Below are 22,825 nucleotides of genomic sequence, written 5' to 3'. Positions count from 1 at the left end.
TAGCTCTGTGAACCAGGCTGGCCTCACACTGTAACGTTTGTTTTGTTTTTTTGTTTTGTTTTTCCTAATCAATATAAAAATGTTCATGGTAGTAGTTATGCAAAAATGGATACAAATTAGAATTTTGAAGTTCAGTTTCAGGTTCGGCATGTAAAGAGCTTGGGAGGTATGATTTTTATCATCACAAGAAAGAAAACAAAACACACTGAGAATCAACAGCTCTTCTTAGACCCATCAATCCCCCCAGGAATGGAAATCATTTGAATACTAAGTAGCATGTTTGCTAGAGCAGGAGCCCAGGATGAGAAATCTGCAGCCGGAGCCAACATCTGGGTAGGAGAATTTAAGCTATGTTAATGAACATGTGTGCAAGGCTGGAAGTTAGAAACCAGGCAAAGAAGCCTTTTGAGGGTCTCCACTCCTGGGAAAAATTTTACCTTTCAGATCTTTGCCAGACCCTCAGGTATAGTTCAGAAAAAATATCCTTTAGATTCAGGCAGGAGGAAGAGAAAGCCAACCATTGTGAACTGTGCACAGAGCGTTCTGTTTTCCTTACAGCTTCCCTGAAACCATCATTAAGGGGAATTAAGTTTTAGTGCACACAACACTTAGGGCTTTAGCAGAGTCTAACTGATATTAAGGAAGAGAAATGCACAACTGCATCTCCCTTTCTGTCTCACGCTGGGGGCAGAGCTGAGAGACACCAGTGAAGGGTGCAGGTGAGGTGCGTAGACTCACCAAGATACTGAGCCCTAACCAGAGGACCCCAGAGGCATCTGCTTTTTCTATATGTTGCTTGCTTTGCAAAAAATGTTAAGAGAAGTTCCTCAGAAAGGAATGGTGTAGATCAGAAGCTTGGGTCTCCATAAAGGAAGGAAGTATGCTAGAGAAGAAATGAGTAAAGAAATATTTTCTCTTCTTCTTCCTCTTGCTCCTTCTCCTTTCATGTATGTGGGCGTTTCACCTGCATGTATGCAACACATTTGTGCCTGGTGTCTGTGGATGCCAGAAGACAGCATCAGATCCCTTAGAGCTAGAGTTATAGGCAGTTGTTATTTGCCATATGGGTGCTGAGACTGGAACCCAGGTCTTGTGGTAGAGCACCAAGTGCTCTTAACCATTGGCCAATCTCTCCAGGCCATTCTTCTTATTCTTAACTGACCTAACAGAAAACAATTTACTGGAAGTAATAAAAGCAGCAATGTATTTGGCCATAGATATAGCTAATAGAGGTGACACTATAGGGAATAGGAAAAAGAATTTGAAACACTGTATCTGTGTTATAAGATACCTCTATTATCAGTGAAATAATACAGTTATTTGAAAGTGAACTTGGGTCTGCCATAAATGAATATTTCAATGTTTAGAGCAAAACTAAAATACAAAAGTTAAAAACAGAAGTGTAATCAATATGTTAAGAGAATAGATAAAAGAATCCTATAAAATACTCAGTCAAAACCAGAGAAGATAGAAAAAGCATAAAACAACAAGAAAAACCTACTTGAACAAACAAAATTAAGGACAATGAATGTAAAACAATAACAAATACATTAGATATTAATTCAATCATATAAAAAATCACTTTAAACATTGATGTTCTAGTTACACCACTTTAGAGACCATGATTACATGAGCAGATGTTTTTAAAAAAATTAGTATATTTTGCTCACAAGAGACTTACCTTATATATCATCACATAAGTAGATTAAAGGTAAGGGGGGGACAGAGATAACACTAAACTGGATGGCTTCATCAATCAACTGGACTTAATTGACATTTATAGAGTATTTCAATATTTCATCTTATAACAGCACAACATGCTTTGTTCTCAAGCTCACACAGAATGTCCTCCTAGACATGCTGAGGGTGGACAAGGTGCTATATGGATCTACTGCCTGTACTTACTGGTGGAGGGAAGATCAGGAAGTCAAGCTTATCCTTGGCTACATCACTAGTCAGCCTGGGAGACATGATACTGTGTAAAACAAACAAATGAAAACAAAAGTAACCTCTCTAATACAAAACAAAGCAGATATCCTGGGTCACAAAACAACTCTAAGAAATTTTAAAGGAACAGAATCATACACTGTGTGATCCTGAACACAAAAGATAAGAAACAGAAAGATAGCTAGAATATGCCTAAATACTTGAAGATGAAGCAGTATGAGCCAAAGGATTTGGAGGAGAAAAAAAAATCCAAAACAAAACCATTGAGCTAAATAAAGTTAAAAATGGTTTATTAAAACTGTGGGAGGCAGTAAAAAAACCCACCGATTTAGTTTCTTTTCCTGTTGGTGTGATAAAATAATCCAGCAAAAGACTTAAGGGAAAAGGTTTTATTTTGGCTCACAGCTCAGGAGTATAATCCAGCATGAAGAAGTCAAGGTGCCTGGAGTCTGAAGCAGCTGTTCACATCGCAACCACAGTCAGGAAGCAGAGAGGGACAGATTCTTGTTGCTGCTCAGCTTCCTGTCTTTGTTTATACACTCCAAGGAATAGAACTGTCCACACTGAGTGAGTCTTCCCACCTCAATTAAAGCTAGCAAAATAAGACCCCAAAGGCATATATCCCTAGATGACTCTAGATTCTATTTAGTTGACATTTAACACTAGACGTCACAGCCACAATTAGAGGGAAGGCTAGAGCACTGAGCATGTCTGTTAGAGAGTGAAAGTAATCTAGTACCAGTGGTATAAGCTTTTACTCTAGAAAACAAACACAAAGAAGTTCAGTCCAAACCATAAGAAAGAAATGATAAAAAATTAGCAGAGAAATCTGTGATATTGAAAGCAGGATATCAGTTAGGAAATTCAAAGTCATCAAATCAGTGGTACTTTGTAGAGATTGAAAAACAAAACGAAACAAAATGAAAAAAACCTAAATAAACTCTCCCTAAGCTAACTAACAAAAAAGATGGCAGCCAATTGTTAATTGCGGGAATGAAAGAGGGACCAAGCATATTAAAACATTAACAAAGGAGGGCTGAGCTGACTCTCTTAGTAAAGCGCTTCCTTCATATGGAAGCATGAAGTCTGAGTTCTATCTCCAGCGCCTATGTAAGAAGCCAGGCATGTTGGCATGTACCTATAATTCCAGAGCTGGGGACATGGAGACAGGAGACTCCCTGGGGCTGGCAGCAAGCCAGTCTAGCTGGATCTGCAAGCTTTAGGTTCATGGAGAGAACCTGTCTCATGGAATAAAAAGGTAGAGAGAATTAAGGAAGACACCTGATGTTAATCTTGGGCTTTCATGTGCTCATGCACATGTGTGTGCATCTACCCATACCCAAGTGTGCCCGCATGTGTGCGTGTGTACACACACAGAGACAGACAGATATACACACACATACACACACAACACACACAATGCACACACACATGCACACAGAGAGACAGACAGATACACACATACACACACAACACACATGTACACAGACACTGAGACAGATAGATATACACACACAATGCACACATATGTGCACACACATGTGTGCACATACATACAGAGACAGACAAACAGATACACACATACACACACAATGCATACATGCATGCACATCAACCCATACCACATGTGTCTGCATGTGCACACAAAGACAGATATACACACATATACATACACAACACATGCACACACAGAGCAACAGACAGATACACACACACAATGTACACACATGTGCAACATACTTTGTACACACCATGCACACACACACCATATACATACCAAGAAAAGAATGGCAAAAGAATATCATCTCCGTGCTTGTGAACTTGATAAGATGAAGTGGAATACTTTCTTGAAAATACAAACTATTAAAACACAAAGTAAGAAACAGATACTTAGAGTAGGTCTATTTCTATTAAAATAAAGGCAACAATTAATTTCCCTACCAGGTCTTGATATGCTTACCAATAAAATGTATCAGATATTTAAAGAAGGAATAAAGCCAATTCTGTACAACTCTTGTGAGAAAATAGAACCAGAGGGAGCATTTCACAACAGTCTATAGGACCAGTATTTTCCTCATTCCAAACCAGACAAAAATTTGCAAGAAATCAAAACTAAAGACCAGCATCTCATAAAAACAGATGCAAACATCTTCATTGAAATGTTGTCAAGTTATCAAATTCAGCAATGAATAAAATAACTTTACAACCACAATCCCACGAGATTTATCCAGCTATGCAAGAATATCCTTCATGCCAACAGACTAAAGGAGAAAAAGCGTATGATTATATCAGTAGATTCAGAAAAAGCACCAGATAAAATTGTGCCTTGACACTGATTTTTATAGATTTATAAGTACCTATTTTTATTTCTACCCAAAAGCTATGCAAAAATTTCATGTGATGAATAAGTTCTATCTTTCTCTTCTTACTTCTCTGAATTTTCTAAGTTTTCTATACATTTTTCTACATAAAAACACTTATCCAGATGGGCAGTCATGGTGCACTCTTTTAATCCCAGCACTTGTGGGGCAGAGGCAGGCAAATCTCTGAGTTCAAGGCCAACCTGGTCTACAGGGCAGCCAGGGCTGCATAAAGAAAACCAAAGCAAATGTAAAAGTAATTCGGTGTGTGTGTGTGTGTGTGTGTGTGTGTGTGTGTGTGTGTGTGTGTGTGTGTGTGTCTTTTCTATTTCCCCTTTTATCTTCCAAATAAATGACACAGAGACCTTGTTTTTTACTAACAACACAACATTGAGACAGGAGATGTTTGATAATGCCAAAGTCCATACTGTAACCAGATCTCTGGGCATCTGCAATCAGCATCTGAATACACACAGCACACAGAACCAACCAGTCATCCATCCATCCATCCATCCATCCATCCATCCATCCATCCATCCATCCATTCATCCATCCATCCCAACAAACTTATCTGTGGTTTTCCAAATCCTGTATTAGCCTGACAGTAGGCAGGACTACTTACTAAAAGCTTGAGGCTGAGCTGGGTGCAGTTGCATGCACCTGTGGTCTCTGCTGCTCGGAAGGTTAAGGTGGGGATTATTTGAACTCATGGGTTTGAAGCTAGTGTAGGCCACATGAGATTCCATCCCAAAATAGAGAATAAGCAACTGAGCAAAATAAGGGGTCAGATGAGGGACTGAAGAAGGTCTCCCGTAGTAGAGTGTCCAGGTGACTTGGTAGTTTCAAGTATATGCAGGCAGCGTACAGCAGAACAGTAAAGCAAGGCAGAGCTCTGTCCCCCACACCATTCCCACTGACTCTCTCTTGAGATCTCTAACATCATGAATTAGTTACTTCTCTCCTTGATTCAACAAAACATACCACAAAAGCAGCTTAGGGAGGGACTCACAATTCTACAGTGCCGTCCATCATGGTGGTGAAGGCCACTCATGGCAGTAAGCAGGGAGGGGGGGAGAGGGGGTGGTGCTGATGCTCAGCATGTTTTATTTATTCTTATTTATTTATTTATTTATTTATTTATTTATTTATTTATTTTCATTAAATCCAGAACAACAGCCTGTGGAAATTGTTCTGCCTGCAGCTGGAGGTGAGTTAATATAGTCTTCCCAGCTAGATTAACCTAATCTAGAAACTCCCTCCCACACATGCACAGAAGTTTTTCTCCTAAATAATTCTAGATCCTATCAGTTTGACTTTCAACGCTAATGACTAATCATTATACACTAGACAAAATGGCAAGCCTGTACAAGTCAGTTTCTCTCTCTTTGTCTCTTTTTTCTGTCTGTCTGTCTGTCTGTCTGTCTGTCTGTCTGTCACATCCTCTTTTAAAGCATAGGTGTTTATAGTACTGATTTTGGTCCATCTATTTTTATTTTTTTATTTTTGTAGATTTGCACACCAGGTTCTGGTTGTCCTTGGTAGAGATGATGCTTCTGGCTTTCTGTCTATAATTCCTGCATCTTCTTTGTTCCTCTCCTCATACAATGACTGTTTGGGGCCTCATTGTTGTGTATCATGATTCTTTCTTTTTCTGTGACTTCACCAGGGCTGAGTGTCTGCCACCCTTAGAAGTTCAGGTTTGAGTTCCACCCCTTCAAAGCCTTACTAATGTGGCCTTTAACCTTAGCAAGGCAAAAGCCATATACCATACACCTCCCTTCCTTTCACATGTGTCTATAGACAGAAGCAGAGTGGTCCAGAGGAGGGAGGAGAGGCCATTGCTGCTTGAATGTCACAATGGATTGAAAATTTAAAGCAACAAGAAAGGAACCTAGGAAAAACCATATTTTTTTTCTCTCCCAAAGGCTCTTTACTATAGAGAAGAGTAAGGCAAAATACATAGTTCAAAGCATTAGAAGCAGAATTACCTATAAGGAGAGTACTTTTAATTTTGGATGTCAGTGACTCTTTATAGAGGAGCTTTTGATCCATTTGTTCAGTTGGAACTCAGGGAAGCCTTGTTAAATGGAAGATTAATCATAAGCATAAAAATCTGAGTGTAAGTACCTTTACTATCTTACCGTGAGCACTGTTGGAGGCAGTTAAATAACACATGTTCATTATAAGAACTCTAGAAAATGGAGACAATTTAGAGAAAATAACAGAGATATTTGTAACATTTTGGTGCATTTCTTAATTTTTTTTTTTTTTTTTTTTTTTTTTTTTTTTTTTTTTTTTTTTTTTTTTTTTTTTTTTTACAAATTTTAAGCTACATTTTAGCTACAGCTTTATATTGTATTTTTAACCAGTGTCTGTTGTTACACACACACATGTGTTAGGGTAGGGTATCAATATGAAACATCATCCTCCGTCCCAGAATGCCTGGGCCTTCAACCACTGGCAATTATTTGGGAGGCTGTAGAAACTTTAAGAGATGGACCTAGCTGGAAGCTCTAAACTCCAAGTAATGGAGCCAGCTGATCGGGGACTGGGCCCTCTGAACCATGAGCCAAAATAATTATTTCTTCTGAGTTGTTCTGCTCAACTATAGGACATGGAAATGATAAAAGTGACTATGTCTTTCCCCATCTCCACCTCCTCACCCCTGTTTGTCTCTTGGCAGGTCTCAAATTTACAGTCTTCCTGTAACAGTTCAGTCATGTCTCTGGCTGTTTTACACTGTTTTACAGCCTTAAAACAGTGGTTGTGACCCCTTTCTGGGTCAAACAACCGTTTCACAGGGTTGCATATCAGATATTTACATTACAATTCACAACTAGCAAATAATAGTTATGAAGTGGCAATTAAATAATTTCTGGTTTGGGTCACCATAACACAGGTTTTGTAAACAATATTTCATCTCAATCCAGGGCTTCTACCCTGCCTTTGATTATTCAGTACTTGGATAAAAGACTCACCTACATAATCTTTATATTCCTTAATGAGCACTGGAGCTGGGCAGGTAGCTGCCTTCTATGCTATTCTATTTCCTTCTCAATCACACCACAACATGACTTGCCATGTTCCGTTAACTCCAATTGGCCAGCCATCATGGCCATGGTTTCAAGATTCTTACCCCTCAATGTCTTCTCCTCTCTTCACCTTCCTCTCTGCTCCCTATGGTTCTCCTCAGACCTCATGCCTGGGACCTCCAAATCCCACCTTCTGCTCAGCTATTGGCTGTCAGCATCTTTATTTCACCAACAGTTTTAAGTTAAAGAGCAAGGTCACATTTTACATGTGGATTCTCTCATTCTTGGGAGCAATCAGGCCTTGGGACCAGTATTTATCATTACAATGTGTATCAAAAGATCAAACCTGAACACCTGAAGAACTGTGTCAGTGGGTTGCATTAGGAAGCCTGAGAACTACTACTGTCTTAAACACTCCTTTAAAACATTTTTAATGGTTACTCATTTTCCTATTGACTGGCTATATTATGATTTATGTAGTCTGCCCTTATTGTTGAATATTTGTGAATATTATGGTGGATAATAGTTCACTGTGAATATTTGAGCCTCCGATTTTGAGAATGCATCTAGTTCTACCCTTAAGATTCCCTTCCATTGTTGTAGGCTTCCTTCTGAGGAAGCCTGTCTCTGGAGCCTTGGCTGCTGTTTCTGTTACACTGTGAGGGTCAGAGTCAGTGGTGCTAAATGATTACAATTTGTGTGGGGATTCCGTATGGCAGGACTGTTTTTATTATCTTCTGGGAGAAGGTCCCTCTAAGGCACAAATGAGTTGATAAAGTGGACAAAGATAGTATAGCAGGTTGGCGGGGTGAGAACCAGCAATGTGATAAGCCAGAATGTGTTTGCAGGTATGTATGCCTGTGAGAGAGAGGGCAGGCAGACAGAGCCTTCTGTCTCCAAGATTCTCAGGCCTTCTCCAAAGAATGCATAATTCTCTCTTTTCCTTAGTGAGTCTGTTGATTCCTTGTGTTCAGGGTGTTATACCTTAGAAGGAATGCTTAAATAGCATGCTTAATTGTTCATGGTTCTGAAGCCTAAAAGGCCAAAATCAGGTGCCAGATGGATTCACCTTGTAGGGAGGGCTATTCTTTTGGCTTGTGGAATGCCACCTTCTCTGTGTGTCTTCTCATGGCTTTTCCTTTGTAGAGAGAGAAGAGTAGGAAGAAAAAGACCACTTCTTTTTGATTTTTTGAGACAAGATTTCTCTGTGTAGCCCTGGCTATCGTAGAACTGGTTCTGTAAACTAGGATAAGGCCACTGATATCTCTTTCTTTCTTTCTTTCTTTCTTTCTTTCTTTCTTTCTTTCTTTCTTTCTTATCTTTTTTTATTTAAAGATTATCTAAAAATGTTACTTATGTGTACATGCGTATGCTTGTTTATATTCATACTCCATGTGTGCAGGTGTCCTCAGAGGCCAATAAATGGTGTTGGGTTCCCTGGGACTGGAGCTGTAGGTGTTGTGAACTGCATATCACTGGTGTTTGGAACCTAACCCAGGTCCTCTGGAAGATCAGCAAGCACTCTTAACCACCGAACTGTCTCTCCTTATTGCTTACAGCCTTTCTGGAGATGCTTAGCCTCTGGAGAAAGGAGATCCATTCCTCCTTTCTCTGGAGCTTGTGGAAATGGTCACTAAGAGGTCTAAATCATGTTCTCTGTGTTTTATATGGAATGAATAAGTAGAGTTTCTTATTTTTTTATTTATAAAAATAGCAAATTTTCTTTGGATGAAGTGTAGGGTCTTAGAGGTAGGTAACAAACTACTTAAAATTTTGTGTCTTTTAGAAATATTTAAATGTGTATTAGAAATGATTTCTTCATAAATTAAGCCATTTTCATGAATATATTTTCCAGGCAGACTTCAGAATAACTTCCCTAATGTTTCAAATGAACATGGAGCTTTCCATTGGAACAGTATAATTCTATAGAGAAATGGGATTACAGAGCTGGGTGGCTTCAAGGGATCTGAACTCAGTCCTCATGCTTGCTCACTGAGTCATCTCCCCAGCCTGCCTTTAGTTTGGTTTTGTGATCATTATTATCATATACATAGAGAAATGAGAAGCAGACAGGAGTCCCCAGAAGCTCAAGGGCCAGCTAGCATGGTGTAAACATTGGTGATAAGATCCTGTCTCAAGGTGGAAGGTGAGGAACAACCCCAAAGGTTACACACGCACACACACACACACACACACACACACACACTCACATCCCTCACTCCCCCCCACGTACACACACACACAGATACCCCCCCCACGTGCACACTGACACACATTCACACACACACATGAACACATACAAAGGTTGTGGATGTATAAGGTTCTGGTTTTAGTCCTTAGCACTGAAAAAAAAGTCTTATGAAATATGAATGGTGAATATCTTTATTAATTTTGAATAATGATGGTACATCAACATATAAACAACAATAACTTGGTTGATAGTTTGTCAACATCTATTTATAGAAAAATATAAGAGCATATTTCAAATTTCATCGTAAAGGTTTTTTTTTTTTGGGGGGGGTGGTGTTTCGAGACAGGGTTTTTCTGTGTAGCCCTGGCTATCCTGGAACTCACTCTGTAGACCAGGCTGGCCTCAAACTCAGAAATTCGCCTGCCTCTGCCTCCCAAGTGCTGGGATTAAAGTCGTGCGCCACCACTTCTAAGATAGAACGTAGTTTTATTAACAATCAGTCATTATAACTGCTAGAAGTTTAGACAGAGCATATGAGCTTCTGCTTGTATACTTTCATGGCTGTCTTAGTGTTAGGAGTAAGCATGGCTTACTGCATTAGTTTAGGGCAGGAATGGCTGTCTGCACGGCTGCTTTACTACTTGGTTGTTTGTTTCAATTATTCCATTTTTTCACAAATAAACAAGCAGGAGTTTATTTCTTGGACAGTGACTTTCAAATATTCTATTGAGTCGATACAGGTAGCACACACCTGTAAGCTTGGCACCCAGGAGGCTGAGGCAGGAAGATTGAAAGTCTGAAAGTTAGCTCGGCCTATAGAGCAAGTTCAAAGTTGACTAAGTGATAGCAGCACAATCGAACTTTTGGTTTGATGGATTGAAGTTCTACCCTGGCACTTGACGGCAATCCAGGGAAGCTAGACTAGACAAGGAGGCTTCTGTTCTGACACCTTGAGTTTGGACCTGAACTTCCAAAACTGTGTTATAACAACTATTAGGTGTTTTAAGATACATAGTTCACCGTGACAGGAGCCGTAGGAGAGGCAGACTGGGAGCACACTAAAGGTGCCTTTAGCCTTTGTGCAAGTGTTTCTGCACCTCTGCTGGGTCATAAGCAAACATGTCTTTTCCATTTTAGCAGCTACTTCCAACTGCCCTCCCAAGAGGCTGCGTCAGTTTATCCCCCTATAGGAAGTGCAGGACCGCATTTCCTAATGTCCCAGCCAGCGACACTTCAGAGGCTTGTCCATTCCTCCCCCATCTGATGGTTCAAATCAGAATTTAAAAAATTGCATTCTTTAGATTACCAATAAGGTTGAGCTTTTCATATGTTAATTTTCCACTTGAATGACTTCTGTGATTTTTCTCTTTATAAACTCTGCCCATTTGTCTGTTGCGCTATTTGTTTTATTCCTGCTAACTTGAAACACTTCTTTCAGGAGATGGTCTTATTCACTCACTTTAAAATATTCCTAGTTAAGGGAGAGAACGTTTACATATCAAGCAACTTTGTTGGGCTTAATTGGTTGCTTTTTTTCCACCTTCAGCTTCTAGTGAGATGATCAAATGGTATTTATCTGGCCTATTGATATGAGACACCTGTAATTGTAAGAAATTTGAAGAGATGAGCAGTTAAATATTTATGGGCAGGGGGAATGATGTGAGGCTTTTGGGAACATGTATAGAGGGGAGTGTCTAAGAGGGACTGGAATTCCCTTTAGAAAACAGGCAGGAAGCTCTTGTGAGGTCTAGCAGGGGTCTGGGCTGGGGCTTTCTCATACAGTCAAGGTGCAACCGCTGCTGAGTTTTGAATAAAGGATAATTTGAAAAGATTGGTGTGGTGGTGTAATAGAGGGAGAAGAAAAAAGAGGGCAGAGGCAGTGGATCTCTAGGAGTCTGAGGCCAATCTGGTTTAGAGTGAGTTCCAGGACAGGTCGGCTCTCCCACATCAATCAAAATAAAATGCCCCACAGCCTCTCCTACAGACCAATCCCATGGAGATATTGTCCTACGATTCTTTCTTCCCAAATGACCCTTTATTGTGTCAAGTTCACATAAAAACTAATTAGAACAGGTGTAAAGCAAGGATAAGAAAGTGTCTGTCTGCTCTAGGTGGGCTGTGTTCCAGGAAATGACGAGGGCAGCTGACAATATCTCAGCCTCTGTTGATGACTTAGAGAAAGCTGGCAGAATAGGAACACTGCTTCAGTCAATGGTGTGTGTCTGAGTAAACAGACTTCTTAATTTAAAAACTGTGAATATTACAAACTGGAAGTCAGTTTGTAAGAGCATAAGAACACGAGAGGAAGATGACTCCTGGGCTCCTGCAAGGAGAAATGAGGGCGCAGTAGGATTCTACATTGCTCAGGTAAAACCGTGACAGAATGCCAGAGTTCCTTCATAGGTGTACCTGACCATTGGCTGAAGCACAGGGAAAGAATGGGAAATGGGTACCGCGTGAGCTCCCTCTCTATGGAGAACAAGTAAATGTCTTTGCAATGGCTGATATCAAATATGAGAAGGATGTCTATGTAGGAGGCTGGATTAAATACCATCCCTGGGTCTCCTGAAGGCAAAAAATTAAGAGCCAATGTCTGGAATATCTAGTGTATGACCCAGTATAAAGAACTGTTTAACCAGCGGGACCATCCAGTAATGAGGCAGGCAGCTTGCCCAGAGATTTGACTTTTCTATCGTGTCAGGTGTGTGTGTCAGGAGTCATTCACTTTCTGAGACACTTTCTCAAGAGTCACACATCATTTTGTGTTTGACTCTGGAGTCACTTCTGTTTTTTTTTTTTTTTTTTTTTACTTTTGACTTCAGGACAGTGTTAGTATGAGCAGGAAGAAACACACAAAGAGAGTGATGTTGTAGTTAACAGGGTAGAGGAAGTTGAGGCTAGATCCTGCAGTTTAAAAAAGTAGATCATAGTTGGGGTGTGGTTGCCAGCCCATACCTGTAATCCCACCACCTGGAAGGTTATGGCAGGAAGACTGTAAGTTCAAGACTAGCCCAGGCAATTTAGTAACAGATTGTCTCAAAAAGTAAAATAGAAAAAAGGTTTGTGTGTGTGTGTGTGTATGACTTTGGATGTGATGGTTTGAATAAGAACGACCCCATAGATTCATAGATTTGAATGCTTAGTCGTTAGTGAGTGGCACAACTTGAGAAGGTTAGGATGTGTGGCTTGGTAGGAGTACACGGAAGTGTGTCATTAGTGTTGGGCTTTGAGGTTTCAAAAGCCCAAGCCAGTCCAATGGCTCTGTCTTCCTGCTGCTTATGGATCCAAATGTAGAGTTTTCAGCTACTTCTCCAGCAAATGTCTGTCCTCATGCAGCCATGCTCCCTATTGTGATAATGCACTAAATCTTTGAAACTCTTAAGCAGGTCCTAATTAACTTTCTCTTATTAAGAGTGGCTTTGGTCATGGTGTCTCTTGCAACAGCAGTGGAACACTGACCAAGGCAGGGTGCGTAGAATACCTGCCTAGACTGCACAACAGTCTGCTTCCCAGCAGAGCACACACACAAAGATAACAACTAAGACGACTCTAACACCAACAACAAATAAGAAGTTATGCTGTCTAGACGATCAGCTTCGTAAGCGTCAGCATCATCTCCAACCGATATATGGCTGCTCAAAACAATCACACTTAAAAGGAGGGTACCTACCAACCAACAAACGTCTTCTGTAGGATTTTTGTGTTTTCACCTAGGACAACTAGTGATATCCAGGAAAGCGGTCGGGGGTAGTACCCCACATAGGTTCCTTCCTAAGCTGGGCCTAAAACAGCACCAAGGACCACGGGACAGTAGCCAAGGCAAATCTTTCAAAGTAGGCCAACGGCCATGGAAAAAGTTACAAAGTGGTGCAAGAGGGGAGCAAGAGTGGGCGGTGGGTGGGTGGTGGGGGAGGGGTGCTGAAAGAGGAGCACGCGTGCTTTTGTGGCTGAGCACCGCCATAGATCCTGAGCTGGATCTCCAAAGACCTGAGAGGGAACTAAGAGACCCAAACTGTAGAGCTAATCTTGCTTTGACTTCCCATTGACCTTGTAGGCTCAGTTTCCTTCCTATTGTCATATGCAGGTACGCTACTAGTTGAAAAGCACTCCCACTCGGCCTGAGGGGAACAAATAGCTTTAGTAGTGTTTGCATGTATTCCAAATGTATCACTGTTTTCAAGGACACAAATGGGAGAATTGATGAGAAAAGATGAGAAGACACCCTGACCAAAGTCGCTCAGTTCTATCAGGGCATCTCAGGGAACTCTGAGGATGATGTGGACTAGCAGGTGCCTGCAACTTCTAGACCAGCCAAGCATCATCCAAGAGCCAAACAGCTATCTTAACGACTTCTCTTCATGAAGTAAATCCCCTTACAGAATTCCAGGCTGAAAAACAAGGCACGCCCCTCCCCCACTAGATGGCACTGAAACGCCTTGTTCGCGATTTTCAAAATGCAGGGAGAAAAAAAAAAAAGACAAAAAGAATATGGTGGAGGTGCTTTCGTTTTGACTCACAAGTCCTGCTATGCAAAGCCGGGCCCCCAGGGCACTCTCTTTTCCCCTGGGCAGCTCTTTATCCCCGCAATGGGGGACCTCGACTTTGGAGAGAGGGTGAAAACGAAGGGTGAGCTTTAGAATGAAACCCCTAGTATGTGGAGCTAGATGGGAGGCTCCCAGCTTTGCGGCTCTGTCTCACGTGAGAGAAGCAGGGGGCGGGGTAGGGTGGGGATGGATCCTCTAGCCGGGGCCCATCTCTTCAAGGTCTGGAGTCCGGTCCCACCTCAAAGAGACCCTGCAGAGGCTAAATCTAGCCGATCATGACAAACCTACTCCGAGGTTGCCTTTAACTCTTCCTGTCCTCCAAAACCAACTGCCCTCTCCACCCCACAGTGATTCTTGAACGAATCAGTCAGTTGTCCTCTTTTCTTGCTGAAGAGTAAGGGCAGGTGTGTGTGTGTGTGTGTGTGTGTGTGTGTGTGTGTGTGTGTGTGGTGTTGGGGTGTCGGGGCGCTGGCTCACGGCTGCTCTCTGTTCAGCTCCAGGTGGAAACGCCAGTAGCTAGCAAGGTAGTGCTTATAGCTTTCTATGGGAAAAAGAAAGATCAAACGAATAGGAGACACTAGTGGCGGAAATCGTGGTGCAGGGGTTCACTCAGCGATGGTTAAAGACGGTTCTCTAAGCATTTCCTTCTTTAAAGAACTGTAGCGAATTTAAGGGAATTTTCCACGGTCAAAAGAGAAATGGGAGATGTAGGCACCAACCCGAAATTTATAATAATACATACATGTAAACATGCTACATATATGTATATGTGCATAAATACGGATGTGATGGAGCCCATACCGACCTAGACACCATTGACTTGCCTAGCCAAAGAACAAGGCTCAGACATTTCGTGCCTGGGAAATGGTGTAGTTTAACTTTAAGAAGGCTAGAAAAATAAGAGATGAGGCTCACGTTGCACGGATGACATCACTAGCTTTTGGCTGCGCGCTCCGTGTTCTCGACTGTGGGTTTTAGCCAAGGCTGCAGCGCCTGGAGGCCGAGCGAGTGACAGCGGCTTTCTCGGGCTCCCACACCCGGGCAATGCGATTTCTGGAGCCCCTGGGGCGCAGCCTGGGCTCTCGCTCCTCGCGGGCGTCGGCTGAGTCTGAGAGGCCCGGAAGCCTCTGCAGCTCCAGGAGGTAGGGAGGTGAAGCCGAGGCACCCAGGCTCCCCCCGCCCCTCCACCCCCCCGCCCCATTCACCCCAGTGCAGGGAGCCGGATCGCGGGACGCTGAGGCCGGGACAGGATCCTCCACGGGAGGCCGAAGGATCCCTGGTCTCCGCACCCGGGTGGGCTGAGAAGAAAATGGTGCAATCTGAGAGCGGCTGACCCCAGTTGGTTAGAGCAAGCGGTGCTGGAGTGCTTGGGCTCAGGTGGCGAAGGGGGCGGGTTGCTTCGAGCAGCCGGGCTCCGGGTTTTCTTGGTGCCCGCAGCATTTGCTCGGCACCTGGGCATCTCCAGGTGAAGTGGAGCAGAAGGGATATTGGAGAGGGCCGAGTGCACACACTCTAGGAAGAAGAAGGCGCTGGAGAGAGCTGCATGGCACCGGGAGGCCGGCGGCAGGGCCGGTAGCTAGCCACCTCAGAGCGACCTGTCCATGGTGTTGAAGGAGCTCCGAGCGCTTCGGGTGCGCCCTCCTCTGTACAGTCCGCCCCTAACGCCCGTCAGCTGCCGCCCAGTCTCTGCAAACCTCGGGCCCTGAATAGTCGCGTAACGCTGCCCGGGTGTCCCCGCTGTCCAAAAGCGGGGCTGTCTGAATGGCGAGGCCAGAGGCAGGCCATCCGGGAGCTCGCGGGCAAAGGCTGGTAGAGACCGTGCGTCTGCGGGCAGCTCGCTTCTGAGAGCACCGGTGGGTCGGCAGGAGTCAAGGACCTACTAGTGATCAGAGGACCCAGGCTTTGAAAAGACCCGACGCGGAAAAGAAGAGTCTAGGCACGCATCCCTGGCCTTCGGCTGCAGACCGAAAAGGGGAGGAGAGTCCCAGAGAAAGAGATCCAGGCTGCACTCCGGGCAACCGGCCGCGAGCGTGATCCGTCCTTCTGCAAAGTGTCGCGTCCTCAGATCCCCCTCCCTATCATTCCCAGAAGCCAGGACAGTCACTTCGGTCAGCACGCTGCACAGAGAAACCCTAGCAAGCCCCGCCGTGGTCAAGAGCACTTGGTTTTTAGTTTGCGATTGCTGGGTGGTGTGCAGAGGCGGACGGAGGGTTAGGACTGTTGCCCCCTGAACGGTGGGAAGTGGCCCTGTTGAGTTCGCCACCGCCAGAGGAGGCTGCACCTGCCCGGAGGATGCTCAGGACCCTGCGGGAGCCTCTCCGGATCAGAACTTTTTAGGCTGCCCGCCTCTACTCCCGCAGTCCCCCGGCCGCGTACCCGCAGGTGGGGGCCGAGGGGGGCGCCGCGGCGCAGATCCCCTCCCGTCCCCACCCCCAGCTCGGCCGCCCGCCGCTTTGTTCCGGGCGCGCGGAGGGAAGGCGAGGCTGCGGCGGATCATGCCCATGGTGTAGCGGCCAAGCGGAGGCATGGCTGCCGGAAGGTTACTGCTCTATACGGGGCTTTCGCTAGCGCTCTGCGCCCTCGGCATGCTGGCTGTGGCCATATGCTCCGACCACTGGTACGAGACGGACGCCAGGAAGCACAGGGACAGGTGCAAGGCCTTCAACACCCGCCGGGTCGACCCCGGCTTCATTTACAACAACAACAACAACTTGCCTCTGCGCGCTAGCCGCTCGCGCCTGGACCGCTGGGAGGGCAAACTCCTCCGGGCCCGGAATCGCCGGCAGCTGTTCGCCATGAGCCCCGCGGATGAGTGCAGCCGGCAGTACAACTCCACCAACATGGGCCTCTGGAGGAAGTGCCACCGGCAGGGCTTCGACCCGGAGATCGCCGCCCTCATACGGAAAGGTAAGCTCGAGGCGCGAGGCGTGGCGCTGCAGAGAGCCAGGCGCCTCTAGGTAGGCCCTGCAGCCCCTTGCCTCTCCTGGTGGCCACAGGCTATGGCATCTCTCAGTTTCTGAGCGGTCCAGTTAGCCAGGCCTGGCTGAGCCTTGGCGTGGGCAGAACTTGCCTCTCCATAGCTGTAATAGATTATAAAGGCTTCACTCGTTTGGCTCACCTGCTGTCTTGCTCTTATGGGTCCAGATTTGAATGCACTCTCCTGGGCTAGGGTTTTGGGTTTTTTTTTTTTTGTTGTTGTTTTTGTTTTTTTAAATCCAGGATAATGCTTCATCAGCCTCTGTGAAGGAAGGGAATCTCCAATGTTGTGTTTCTAGAGGAAACCCTAGGTGTGTCGGGGGTAACCGGCTGCAAATTTTAATCTCTGTTTAGATGTTGAACTGATCGATCAAAGGAAACTGGGGATGGGGGATGTCTCCTGCAGGAGACACTGTGCACGCCAGAAACATTTAGTTAGTAAGGCACTGCAGAAGTCATGGTGTAGCGATTGGTCATATAAACACCAATACATTTCAGCCTCTACCTTATAGGAGCCCAGAGCAGGTATCAAGCAGCATTCCATTACAGTCCTTTATTTCTTCTTCTGGAGCAGTGTCTGACAGAGTGACAGTGAGCAGTGAATGCCAGCAGTCTAATAAGCACAAAAAAGTAACACAAAAGTGGGTATATCAGAAGGGAAAAAATTACCATTTTCAGATCTATATAAAACACTCAAGGTAAATAAAACAGAAAACAAGCAAAAATTTGCTAATAACACTCGATATTTGAACGTGATCACATGCATTGAAAAGTCTGCTTGTGTGATGCAATTTGTAAATCCTGTATGATTTATATGCTAGAAACCAACCTGTCTCGTCAGCCTACTGAAATACTGTTTGATGTGATATGCTTTAATGTCTTCTGAGGAGGGGCTGCATTCCCTTCTGTGATGGCTGCACTCTGGGAAGATGTGTAGATTTTAGACCTCCTTATGTGTCACTCTCTTCAACTAGTGAGTGGTTGACAACTGTGCTAATATTTGCAAATGTGCTTTGAAGCCAAGACATTAGACAACTCTTAATGTCTCATATCGCCATGAAGTTTACTGATGTTTTAAAATGATATCTGAAAGAACCGATGTACTTTGATTTACAAAACTGTTGAGGTTGTTCAGAAGAAAACTATTAATTTGAAAACACACACACACACACCAGCACTGACAACCAACTATGTAAGAATGGTTAGCGGGAATGGTTCAGGAGGCCATTTCACAGTTAGGAAGAAAGGAAGAGCGGTGCAAAAGAGAAAGAGCAAGTGGAGTGTCTATCTTGGCATTTGTTGCATAGCTTTGTGGGAATGACCAGGGGATTCCAGTTTTAAGCATGGACATATTGGTGCTGACAGGCATCCCCCTGCTTCAGGATGAGGCTTTTTATTAGTGTGGCTCAACCTAGGTGCAACTCCACAACTTTGCAAAAATGTATAGGGTTATGGGGCTTGGCTGAGAGGCAGGAAAACAAGAGGAGGAAGAATTATTTTTTTTTTCACAAGGGGAATTTGTGAACGTTTTTAGATAGACTTTCAGTGTTATTTTTAATCTGTTTTCTCATTTCTTTAAAATGGAAATGATGGGAAGAACTGCTAATAATGACTGGTGAGCTCTGATGAGATTTGTTGAAGGACATTCTTAAATTTCCTTCCTTGAACCTTTCAGAACAAGACAGGTTTTCTATGTCTGGCATGGGTTTACCCGGCTTAGAAAAAGAAGGCCATGGGATTTGTAGCTTCTGGTGTCTCCATTCAGGCCTCTGATTCCATCTTGTCTGCTTGGCAATCTGACTGGAGAGGTTGACTTGGTCTGTGCAGCAGAGGGACTGGTTACCATAGTGACACGTTCTTCCGGTGAAGCTGGAAACATAGTGACAGGGGAAGGAATAGGGAAGAATGAACAACATTTTGACTTTATATCGACTGATTTTTAATTGCAGCAACAGAAAATGGACACGCACAGCAGGGGGATTGAATACACTGATACCCAGAGTTGGCAGGGCATTGTATTTCACTTGAACTAATGGAAATGCTGTTCCCCGTCACCTCAAATACAGCAATCACTGTCAGCTGCAAGCACTCACTCACCATGGCTGTTTCTGTCCTTTTGGCATTCTTGTTAGGCATTATTGAGATAGATGGCATGCTGGGTTTACAAATCCCGAGAGACCTAAGGTCACCATCTTCATTTTTTAACCTCATAACACCATCTTTGAAAACCAGATCTTCCCTTTCCCAGCAGCAGCAGACACAAGTTGGAAACAAGCACATGTTATAGTAATAGAATTTAGAGGCAATTCTAATAACACATAGAAAGCAATTTCTAGAATTAACCAGCATTTGTCCCAGATGGGTGGATTTTATATAGAAGTTAAAATAGATACTTCTCAATTTAAATTTAGGAAAGCTTAAGGAAATAAACTTATCTCATATTATTCATCAGGATCCCAAAGAACTTAGACCTTTATCTTTTTTTTTTTTTTTTTTTTTTTTTTTTTTTTTTTTTTGACTAGCTTCTATTACAGTCATGGGGAATATTTTGGGCAAAGGAAAAGGAAACTGGAGAAAAAGTTATTTAAAGTCTATTTAAATTTTTATGGAAAAATGTGAGTTGTATCTTAATGATCTTACTGCTGTAAAGCAGGGGTTCTCAACCTGTGGGTCATAGCTCCCCTTGGGGTTGCATATCAGATATTCTGCATATCAGATATTTACATTTTGATCCATAACACTAGCAGAGTCACAGGTATGAACTAGCAACAAAATAATTTTCTAGTTGGGGGTCAGCGCAGCATGAGGAGCTGTATTAAAGGGTCACAGTCCTAGGAAGGTTAAGAAGCACTGCCCTAAAGGGTTCTGCCACCTCTTAACTCAGTCCTTGCATGAAAAGTGTTGCTTGTGCTTTTGAAAGAAAACAAAACCACCAAGTGAATGAAAGAGCGGAAACCAGCCTCCACCAGACACGAAGATGAAGTACCTTAGATTCGTGTTTTTCTCCGGAATCCATTCTTGTTGATGCTCCCATGCTGCGCTGTGCACACCAGTGTGTGTTTCTGGCAATGACACTTGTTTCATTAGTGAGCTGCAAGTTCCCAGGAGGCAAGCAAGATGCACGTTTGTAACGCACGTTCACCAGAGGTTCTTGGGAAAGACCTCATAAAAATCAGGATTATTAATGTATCTATTAAGAGCCAGTTATAGTTATGGAAACACTTGTGTGGATATGGGAATAACAGATTAATTGGGAAATCATGATTAAGAAAAAAACAAACTACTGTGACTATGAGTCCAGGTTAATATTGTAACAGATGCTAAATTAGACACCAAAAAAAAAAAAAGGAATTTTTTTTTCTTTTTTGTGCAATTAAGGGAGACACCCAATTCATTTTGGGTAACATATGCTGCTGAGCAGACACACATCATCCAAAGTCATTATTTTCCACATTAGATAAGATTTTAATTATTCTTTTCTCAGAGGTCAGATTGAGTATGGGGTATAGCAAGGATTGATTACTCCAAATTCCCATATGATTTTGTCAACACGAGTCTTAACTTATGCCCTCTTGCTTCTAAACCTCATCCTCATCCTGGTCTTTCAGAAAAGTCAACACGGGGTGCTGGGGGCAGATCAATAGCAAGACCAAACTGAAGGGATATCCAGGTAGCTCCAGGTAAGGCTTATTTCAGGGAACATATTATTTCTTCAGCTTGTACTGAAGTGCTACATTTATGAAGTGTTACATTTATTGAAAGAAGCAGATATTTAGTTGATATTTATTTTTTATTTGTTTTTAATTTTGAGATGAGGTCTCACAGTGTACCCTTGACTGGAACGCACTATGTAGACCAGGCTAGTTTCAAACTTATAGACATCTGCCTGCCTTTGCCTCTGAAGTACTAGAAGCCACCATGCCCAGCCTTTAACTGATCAAGAACTTTTATTGTTTTAAAATTTGCTTTATAATAGGCTTGGGTCCCAGGAGTTTTTATGGTCATGAAGTGGTTGTACTTTGAAATTTATTTTAATGGAACATTGTGCATATTTAAAATTTAATGTTGTAATCAGAAAATACTTAGCATAAACATTCGTATTATATGATGACTTGGCTCACAGTACTAAGATTCACGCAATGAGTAAGGCCTGGTCCTCAAAGTTCATGTAGATGGCTAGTGCCACAGAGAATACATCACAACTACTGAATGGCAGAGCGGCCACGGAAATAGATCCAGAAGAACACGGAGGAGGTGATCGTAGCTCCTTTCCGTGGAGGCTGGGATGGGGATGGGGGCTAGAAATGAATTCCCCACCAAATGAAATCTGAACAAGGTTCTGGTGGAGTGTGGGTAAGGAAGGACGTTTCAGAAAAAGGGGCTGGAATTGGCAGAGCTGTGGAGGCGTGAGAGAGAGAGCGCGGTTGGCTCTGTGAGAGCTGATTTCTGAGGCGAGGGGAGGAACAAAGCAGGAGCCAGAATACAGGCAAGGACCAAATCCGGGAGCTTGTTTATCAAAATTCCCAGAGCCGCATTAGCATAGGCGCCTAACTGCGTATAAGAGAACCGCAGGTAGGTGAAATTAAAACTTTTCATTTCCTTGGCTGCACTACGGATACCCAGTAGACACACGGGGCTGTTGTTTGGAGCTGTGCGGACTGTGGTGAGGGCTCTTACCACCAGAGAACGTTCTGTTGGACAGCTCTGCGTAGAGCTTAGAACTTCCGAAAAGAGCAAGCTATATTTCAGATGAGGATAATTACATGGTCACTTGGGGGTAAATGTCAGAGTGTTACCTCACAGTTTAGGAAACTTTCTGTTTCTTGAAAATGTTGGGTTTTAGTTGAGGGTCATATCTGGTATTTTATTAATTTTTCTAGCATCAGTTAACAAAATTTATACGTATTTTCACTTCTTCCCCAGTTACATACACACACACACACACACACACAAACACACATACACTTGAATCCATGAAGAAGGCACAGTGATTCCTTCCTGTAGGTCCAACCCTTGGGAGGCTGAGGCTGGAGAATTGCAGCGAGTTTAAGGCCAACCTGGGGCTACATAGTGAGTTTGAAGCCAACATGGGCTACAGAGTGAGGCTATATCTAAAAAAAAGTTGTTTTTTAAAGTTTCCACTCAATAACAGCCAAATTTGACACCAGGTACTTGTCTTAAATCTCCATATATACTTATTAATTTCTTGATAATAATAACCATATGTGGTTGATATTCTTATTTTTATTTTTTTTAGAATTTCATATGAGAATACTATATTTACATAATTTCTACTCTTCCCTCTCCCCACTCCAACTACTCCTGTGTCATTTCACTCCTCCTTTGATTTATAACTTTTTAAATTATTGTTGCACATACACATCACATAACACACACACACACACACACACACACACACACACACACACACACCCTACTGAGTCTGCCAGTGGTATTCATATATACATGCATTTAGGATTAACCATTTGGGATAGATAAAGGATCAGGGGGCATGTCCCTGGAGAAAACTGCTTCTCCCTTTCACAGGGGCCATTTGCTGTCTGTAGCTCTTTATCTGGGGTGTTGCTTTCTAAAGTTTCCCCCATTCATGTGGCATATTGACTGCTGTGGTTATCATATGGGTCTTGTTTATGCAACCTAATTGTTGAGAGTTTGTGGGCATAGAAATTACTAACATTATTTTTAATTCTCATTTTATAGTAGAAGGAACCAAGGCTCACAAAGTTATATAATTTGTTAAATTTCTTGGGTAGT

The 22,825-nt window shown here is 43.1% G+C and overlaps 1 protein-coding gene across 1 annotated transcript in view; it reads left to right on the top strand.

The window, feature by feature from the left end:
• Nucleotides 1–14,311: 14,311 nt before the first annotated feature.
• Tmem178b (transmembrane protein 178B) overlaps nucleotides 14,312–22,825 on the top strand; it is a 368,133-nt gene continuing 359,619 nt past the window's right edge. The window contains exon 1 of the mRNA XM_034519416.2: nucleotides 14,312–16,981. Coding sequence (XP_034375307.1) covers nucleotides 16,600–16,981 — 382 coding nt within the window. The 5' untranslated portion in view covers nucleotides 14,312–16,599. The remainder of the gene's footprint in view (nucleotides 16,982–22,825) is intronic.

This window comes from Arvicanthis niloticus, chromosome 15, assembly GCF_011762505.2.
Source record: "Arvicanthis niloticus isolate mArvNil1 chromosome 15, mArvNil1.pat.X, whole genome shotgun sequence".
Taxonomy (NCBI): domain Eukaryota; kingdom Metazoa; phylum Chordata; class Mammalia; order Rodentia; family Muridae; genus Arvicanthis; species Arvicanthis niloticus.
This window is presented reverse-complemented; position numbering and strand designations above follow the sequence as displayed.